The following is an 8906-nucleotide window of genomic DNA, read 5'->3' on the forward strand; positions in this document are numbered from 1 at the left end:
TCTGCAACACTGGGCAACGTCAACACCTAGACTGTAAGCTTGGAATTTGATCAAAAATCACTATCATTTAAGAATGGCTTTCCAGCAGACTGCTCTGCCATTTGATTTGGAGAACTGTAAAAGGGATTGATATGATCTGTGATGCTAAATGTGTGAGAAAGAAACTGTAAACAGTAAATATCACACATGGCTTTGCTAATAGATCTATAGTCCCGCAGAAGCAGACTTTAAATCAAGGGAACAGGCCAAAGAATTAGATGTTTCTCCACTTATAAAGCAAATGTTAACAGTTTGGGCCAGAAGCACTTCATGAGAGAGATGATCCTGGGGGAGAGCTGGATTGCTCAGAAGCTGCCCCAGTGTGATTCTGTAGAATTTCTCCCAGCTATAAACACAAAATCTATGAAATTGGTGCTTGTTTTCAAATTTCAGTATTTTTCAAACTCTACTGTTTTTTTAGAAACATTCTTTTTTTTTTTTTTTTTTTTTTTTTAAGAAAACATTTTCTTTTTTCTCATTGCAGGTGACTAGTTGTTAATCACTGGATCATACAATAAAGCTGAGAAGCAGCTGGAAATAACATTTTCTAAGAGGAAATGTCAATTATACATAGATTTTTGTTCATTGAGGGTCCTATTTTTTCACTCAGATTGACCAAACCAGGCTTTTCAGCCACATAAAAGGACAGAAATGAGACAAACAAGTTTCCTAATGCTTTGGGATTTCTTTGACATGAGGTGTGTTTTATTACATTGTCAGGGATAGAGAGAAATAAAGAGGGCAAAAGGCAAACCTGGTATCATCATCTGACTGGTGTACCAGTGTGCTGAAACCCTTCTTATACTGGTGGAGTTGTGGGTTCCAATCCATCTGTCAGATTGTATTTATTTATTTATCGAGTTTTATATACCATGGTTCGGTTTCACCATCACAACGGTTTACAAAGTTTTGATGTTTAACAGAGTGATCAGAAATTCACGTGCTTGTTAACATAGTTATCATGGTAGATAAGATAGTAGCTTTTTAGTTTGCAGATATGAGGGGTAAAAGCCCAGCTAATTAGTTATGAGCTAAGTGCTGGCTCTGGGAGGTAAGAGCCTTCTTGGTAAAAGAGGGGTTGAGATGTAAAATCCTTTGCTAGTGAGGAGTTCTTAATGTTTTTTAAAGTGGAGTTGCGTGGGATAGGCAGTGTTTGGGTACTTGCCAGGTGCTTGTGGCCTGGATTGGCCACTGTAGGAAACAGGATGCTGGGCTTGATGGACCCTTGGTCTGACCCAGTATGGCAAGTTCTTATGTTCTAAAAGAATAAGAGGTAAAAACCCAGAACCCCTGTAACCAGCTGCCTGGTGGCTTAGCAGCTAAAAGGTAGGGCTCAGTTAGAGAGCTTTGATCAAACATAGAAGGTCATGGGCTCTAGTCAAGCTAAGCCAGAAGCTAGGTTGGGCCAGAATAGGAAAAAGGGTGTTGGAAGAGGAAGTGTGGGCTTTACTATGAAAAATAGTCAAAATGTCACTAAAACTACCTGCTTCATTGCATGTGGACGGGTAACACCCTCTGCTGGCAGCTGGGCAGGAATCCAGGTTTGAAACCACCACCTCCAGGTTACTAACCCAGCTCCTAACCCTTGGGGTAGGGAGGTTTTTCACAACTTATATTTTCCTTCTCGGAGGAGAGCCCAACAGGCAAGAGAACATAATCAGAAGAGCCACTGTCTTCCAGGAGCTACTGGTGGCTCAGGAGTGATAGCAAACGGCTCAAATTCAGCCCCTACTTTATTTAAACATTACTGGATGTGATTTTTTTTGTAATCTCTTGGCTCCGTTTTAAAATGTCTTTTCTCAGAAATTAATGTCACTTTTATGCATTCACTTCTCACTCTGCAACGTGAAAAGGTACAGAGAAGGTCAATTAAAATGAAAAAGAGGATGGAGCAGATCCCCTGCCAAGAAAGGCTAAACAGATTAGGGTTCTTGAGCCTGGCGTACAGACCACTGGCAGGAGGTGTGATTTACTTTATTTATTTAAATATTGATATTCCACCAATAGCAACAACGTTATCCTGAGTGGATTACAAGTTTCACATAAATTTCACTTAAATTGGGGTTGAAATGTTTTGGTGGGATTGCTCAAGGAGTCTCAACTGTGTCTCCCTTTATTGAACTTTGAGAATGCAGGTCTTAATGTTTAACTAATATATTCATTGTCTATTGTACCTGCTGGACTATCCAGAAGAATTTAATAGAGTTGAGTTGTAACTTGCAGTGTTTTTCGGGTTTCCTGCTAGTATCCATGCCAGTAAAGGAGATAGAGGGTGGAGTACAATGGCGGGAGAAGGTCTGAGCAGTCAAGAAACGAGATTCTCCTCCATACGTGCACTGTTCTCTGTTCAGGTTCCAGTCACCATCTGTACGACCAGTGTGAACCCACTAAATAAATTTGGGAGACGAATTCTTACTCCATTAGGGAAAACCCTCCCATCATTTTATGTACCCTGAGGGTTGGGTTACATCTCTATGAGCGAGGAGGAGGGGTGATTGTCTCAGCAAAGCTACTGCTCCCCCAGTCCAGGCAGAACTAACTCCCAGAGGAGCACAGCTCTGTTTTCCATTTTGGAACCTTGCCAAACTTGGATCAGATGCTCTCCTCCCACCCAACTTGGATCTCTCCCCCATCTCCTCCCCCCCCCCCCCCCCCACACACCCTGTGACCACTGTGCTTACTTTGATTTATATTAGGTTTTGGTTTTGTTTGAGCTTTTGTGACATTTTTGGTAAACTTAATATTTTTTGACAAATCTACTTATGCTTCATCTCAATTGCATCTCTATAGCAATGGCAAGTGTCCTACAAAAGCATTCACCCATGAATTTCATTTCATTCTTATTAACTGCTAACTCAGAGAAGTCCCTGCTCAGTGCAGTGTACAATTACATAATACAATCATTAATAAAACATACAAGTCCAAACTATACAAAAATTTAAAATAATGTAAAACATAAAAATAAAATGCAATAAAAATAAAAATTACCTGTAGAATCTGAATTTCTAACTAACTAATGTAGACAGAGAAAAACTACTCTCAGAACTATACATGCTCCTAATTCGTATTTGCTTATGTGTAACATAAGAACATAAGAAGTTAACATACTGGGTCAGACCATCAAGCCCAGCATCTTGTTTCCAACAGAGGCCAGTCCAGGATACAATTACCTGGCAAGTACCCAAACACCAAATAGATCCCATGCCACTAATGGGATCCCTAGCAGTGGCATCCCTAGTCAACTTGAGTTTATGGACTTTTCTTCCAGGAACTTATCCAAACCTTTTATGGGAATTTTATGGGAGTAAACATTTTTTTATCTGCTTCTAAAATCACTCTTCCAGGACCCTGCAACTGTGGGTCCTAAGTATGGCCACTAGGTATTTCTATTGTGCAATGACTGGGACTCCTTCCTCTTGGAGACTGCCTCGGCAGTATCCCTTATCCCAGTCAGCCCAGGGAAAAAGCACTTGACTTGGGTACTGAACCCCAGCCCTCTATGCACTGCCTCTCAGCCAGCGGGTCAGTCATCCTTTCATATTTTTTTTTACATTATTGGCTTAGTTTTAGTGAAGGCAGCGCCTGCTGACCCACCTGCTGCTTGTACATGCAGGGGTCCATATTCCATCACTATTTAGCCAGATTAATCCAAGTCACTTATCAAGCTAAATAGCTGGATAGTCAATGGGAAGGTAGTGGCGTAACTGGGCAGCACTACCTATCCAGCTGATTCATAAAGGCTTTTTTTTCCATTCTATGTCTATGGGAAAACAGCTTAGTGAATCAGGCCCTTAACCAGATAAGTGACGATATTCAGCATTATCTGGTTAAGTTAAGCTTATCCGGCTAACTTTAATACTTATCCAGCTACATTCAGCAGTACCGCGAGCCACTAAATATCCCATGTGAGTTAACTGAATAAGTCTTATTACATTATCAAAATAAAAACAAGCAATACACAAAATCAGCAACACTAGACAAAGCAATAAAATATAGCAACAGGCATTAAAATATAGCAATAGACAGCATGCAATGAGCAAAAATAGGAAGGTTTCTCAAAACATACCAAACCAGCAGTAAGAATTAGACACGGAATAGGCAAAAGTTTAAGTGAAAGCCAGTTGGAAGTAATGGGTTTTCAGTTACTTCCTGCTAATCAGAAATGTTTCTGAGGGACACAGGTAGAGCATTCCACAGAGTGGGGCCAGCAATAGAAAAGACCCTGGTGCAAATGGTCTGCAAATAGCAAGACGTAATACTGGGAACTGCTAACAGTCTCTTATCCGCAGATCTTAATAGGTGATAGGGAAGATACTATACGAGTTTATTAACCAGATAACCTGGACCCTTGGCGAGAAGAGCTTTGAAAACCAAAGTGATGACTTTGTTCTGTATCCGATACATTACAGGAAGCCAGTGAAGTTGATTAAGTATGGGAGAGATGTGCTTTCTGATAGAATGAGAGACAAACAGACACACTGCAGCATTTTGTATTAACTGAAGTGCCCCTTTCATGTATTGAGGCAACCCAATGTAAAGAGAGTTACAGTAGTCCAAGGTGGTTAGGATGAGTGCCTTAACTACTGTTCTGAAATAGACCATGGGCAAGAGGTAATTCAAAGGACAGAGAGATCGAAACTTGAAAAAGGCTGACCTGATGATGGCGTTTAATTGGGGCTTAAAGCAAAAGTTAGAGTCTACTAGGATGCCCAGGTCTCTAATGATAGTGACGAATGCTGGAGGTTAACTGTCTGCAATGATCTCTGATAGATCAGAGGGAGGCGGTGCTTCACTCCACCATAGGTTTTAAGAGTCAGGTTATTTTGCTTAAGCCAAGAATTGATGATGGTGTTGCAACTGGCAATATTCAGGTGTACAAAGGCGATGGAATCAATAACAGGGAAAACAAGTTGGTTGTCGTGTTTGCAGATATACCACCTGCATAAGACAAAATCAGTTGGCAGATCTGCTTAGCTTGGCTAAACTAGTGAAGGACAGAAGGGCTGTGATGAGTTCATGGTGGGATACCAGTCAAAATCAATCAAATCATTATAGCATGGAGAGACCAGGGAACTTAATGCTAATATTCCAGATTCTGAGTCAGGGTTTCATCAGAATCCAGCAAATTACTGTTTTCTAAGGCCCATTATTCAATCTTGTATTTCTTCTCTATTTCTGTTGTCAGCAGCACACTTATCTCCACTGGGTGAAAACTCTACTTGGTCTGACTATTCTGTGTATAGTTTTTCAGTCTCTTCAATGCTCATTGTAGGTGCCCCTGAAACAAGATGTCTCTTTCAAGGCTGACATCGCAGAACAGGAGCAGTTAGTTTTAAAAGCTCGGCTAGCGCCACATCTTTTTATTGTTGCTACAATAAACAGAATCACAACCTTCAAAGACTTTAGTTCTCTCCAGGACCCAGTATAGCTATTGCAGCTCTGGTCTTTGAGTCTGGCACTTTTCTTGACCTTTCTCAGCCTTATCTTCTGTATGTGTTTTATCTCTCCAGTCCATGGCTGCATAGGACAAACCCTGAAAGTTGACACCATTGCTTCTCCTCTTGCAGGCCTTCTGCTGTGTGTCTGTCTGCTGGGACCTGGCAGACAAGCTTCTGGGGGATTTGTGCAAGTCATATCTTGAATTGTTTTGTTGAGCAGTGGCTGAAGCCAGGCAGGAAGTTACACTTTCCTTCATGGCATCATTGTGAGGAGCTTTGATGAAATGCTTTTGGCTGGTACAGCTACCAAACACAGCTCCTTCTCTATTGCTGCCATAGACTTGCTTGGGAGCATCAGGAAAGCTGGACTGCGCCATACAACTGGGGTTTCCATACACAACATAATGGAGGCTCTTCCCTTCATCAGTGACAGGTAGCAACACCAGGTTAGCTCTTTGGCTCTCTTCTGCACTTTCCAGAGGGGTTTCACGTTCTGAAAAAAAAACCAAACGTTGGGTGAAGTAGCAAAGCAAGAAGGGATTGTTAAGGCAGGTTCATATTTTGAAAGGTTATGTATCACTCATTCTACATCTACTAGAAAAGTGTTTTCAGAGGAGAGTAACCGTTTCATTTCAAGTGATCAGGGAATTCTATAACAAGATATTTAGCAGCCAAGATGCAAATATGGGAGAAACTGAAGTAAGAGGAAAGGACATACTTAGGCCCGGGCTTTCTGCCACTCCATTCTTTGCTGAACTGGGCCCATAGGTAGTAAGGTCTCCATAGAAGGCACTTTAGGCCTGATTTACTAAGGCTTTTCTTCCATTCTGTTTCTATGGGAAAAGTCAAGGAGGCCCTTTGTTTGTTTAAATTGTTTTTAACAATATACATTAAGAATAATCCTGAGTAGACAACCCAGCAATTCATCAACTCTATTAATACAAAACCAACACAAAGAAAGAAAAAAAAAATCACTTTCCAAAGTCTATCATATAAAAGGTCCAAGAATAGAAAGCCATGGAGGTCAATAACAAAAGAAAAAAGTTGAGTATTGGTCTCTGCTATGCTTGTTAATATTAAGGAACCCATATTCAGCTTCAGTAAAGTTTAGTAAATATTTACAAGGACATTTGGAAGAAATGAAGCTCCAATAGATTAAGTCTCATCACTCATGGGAATAAACATTTTCCTCCAATCCCATGCAACCTTACACAGGTCAAGAAAAATCCAGATTTTGCCCAGAAATAAAGCATTACATTTGTGAAAGAACTAATACCAGATGTTGTCTCTATCCTGTAGGAAGACAAAGGATATCAGTAAAGTAGCCATCCTGTTCTCTTATGTAGCTGAATCTTTCAAAGGCCTTTTAAGTTCCAAACTATCTGCTGAGAAATTCCCAGCTGAAATCCCTACTTTCTGACTTTCATCCTTCTTCCCAGATGGGAGAAAAAAAGATTTTACTTATAGGAGGCATTGAGTCCAGTTGTATCCCCTAAACCTCTTGGAGATGTTTTAAACATTTCTAAAGGTGCAATCAAAGATACTTTAGGGAAGATCAGCAGATGCAAGTTCAGAGCTCTAGTCTAATTCTCTAAATTTTCTAATTTCTTATCTCTTATACTCATGTCTTGGATAACCCCAGCACAACTGCAGATTTTTGGGAAATCTAATGTTCAAGAGTCCTGATCCTCTTGTCATACCCCCTCCAGAATATAAACTTGGCAAAAATGTCAGTAGAATAGGTCACCCATATGGATGATTTCTCCAATGAGACCAAAGCTGTCGAAATGGAATCCAGACTGATAGTAGAAAGTCACACAAGAAGAACTCTCATGCTAGCATCAGCCACAGCCAGCACTGCTCCAGTATCAGGCAGAACTCCAGCAGCTTTCTATACTGGTGCACTGTTGATGCTGTCATTCTCCATTCACAGTGGATATCCCTGAGCAGCCACAGCTCCATACCTTGGCGCCAGTGGAATGGTTTCCTCATCCAGATTCAGCATCCCAATCAAGCCGGAAGGCTGCCTCTATACTCACAGCAGCCAATTCAAAAGGTGAGGCATTTAAAGTGCAGAGATCCCTTGGGGTCTCCACTAGATGTCCCTAGTCCCAGCCCTTGGGTAGTCAGCTGCAGAGAGACAAACCATTCATTACAGCATTTTCTCCAAAGTTTGTCTTGAATTGGACACCCCTTAGGAACAAGGGGGGCTAGTCTAAGAGAGTGCAGGGCAGATGTAGTTTGCTTTTGAAAGGGAAGGTTCTGTTTCCTGTGTGATCTCTGTTAGGCCCCCAGTCTGACAAAAAAGGAAGAGAGGCACATGCCTTGCCAGTTCCTGTAATAGGGCTGGAAGGAAAAAGGACATTGAGTTTTTGCAGGTTTTCTGATCTGTTCCATTCCCAGCAGGTTGATTCCCCTGCTCAGGGCGATCAGGAGGGACTGTACATTTTTCCTTACCAGCATAAGGAAAGGTTGCAGTACTTAGTGTGGGAAGAGATAGGGATGTGAATCGTGTCCTCGATCGTCTTAACGATCGATTTCGGCTGGGAGGGGGAGGGAATCGTATTGTTGCCGTTTGGGGGGGGTAAACTATCGTGAAAAATCGTGAAAAAATCGTTAAAAAATCGAAAAAATCGAAAAATCGAAAAACCGGCACATTAAAACCCCCTAAAACCCACCCCCGACCCTTTAAATTAAATCCCCCACCCTCCCGAACCCCCCCCCCCAAATAACTTAAATAACCTGCGGGTCCAGCGGCGGTCCGGAACGGCAGCGGTCCGGAACGGGCTCCTGCTCCTGCATCTTGTCGTCTTCGGCCGGCGCCATTTTCCAAAATGGCGCCGAAAAATGGCGGCGGCCATAGACGAAAAAGATTGGACGGCAGGAGGTCCTTCCGGACCCCCGCTGGACTTTTGGCAAGTCTCGTGGGGGTCAGGAGGCCCCCCACAAGCTGGCCAAAAGTTCCTGGAGGTCCAGCGGTGGTCAGGGAGCGATTTCCCGCCGCGAATCGTTTTTGTACGGAAAATGGCGCCGGCCATACGCGTATGGCCGGCGCCATTTTCCATACGGAAAATGGCGCCGGCAGGAGATCGACTGCAGGAGGTCGTTCAGCGAGGCGCCGGAACCCTCGCTGAACGACCTCCTGCAGTCGATCTCCTGCCGGCGCCATTTTCCGTACGAAAACGATTCGCGGCGGGAAATCGCTCCCTGACCCCCGCTGGACCTCCAGGAACTTTTGGCCAGCTTGTGGGGGGCCTCCTGACCCCCACGAGACTTGCCAAAAGTCCAGCGGGGGTCCGGAAGGACCTCCTGCCGTCCAATCTTTTTCGTCTATGGCCGCCGCCATTTTTCGGCGCCATTTTGGAAAATGGCGCCGGCCGAAGACGACAAGATGCAGGAGCAGGAGCCCGTTCCGGACCGCTGCCGTTC

The 8906-nt window shown here is 43.0% G+C and overlaps 1 protein-coding gene across 6 annotated transcripts in view; it reads right to left on the reverse strand.

Annotated features, from left to right (window-relative positions):
* Positions 1-2688: 2688 nt before the first annotated feature.
* The window catches only part of ROS1 (ROS proto-oncogene 1, receptor tyrosine kinase), a 162584-nt gene continuing 156366 nt past the window's right edge, over positions 2689-8906 (reverse strand). For 4 of the 6 annotated variants that reach the window (XM_029578714.1, XM_029578715.1, XM_029578713.1 and 1 more), the window contains one exon: positions 2689-5970. In XM_029578714.1, the coding sequence (XP_029434574.1) occupies positions 5468-5970 (503 nt within the window). In that variant the 3' untranslated portion in view covers positions 2689-5467. Of the gene's footprint in view, positions 5971-6195; positions 6311-8906 lie in introns of all 6 variants that reach the window. The other 2 variants (XM_029578716.1, XM_029578717.1) reach the window with 2 other exon arrangements.

This window comes from Rhinatrema bivittatum, chromosome 15 (assembly GCF_901001135.1).
Source record: "Rhinatrema bivittatum chromosome 15, aRhiBiv1.1, whole genome shotgun sequence".
Classification (NCBI taxonomy): domain Eukaryota; kingdom Metazoa; phylum Chordata; class Amphibia; order Gymnophiona; family Rhinatrematidae; genus Rhinatrema; species Rhinatrema bivittatum.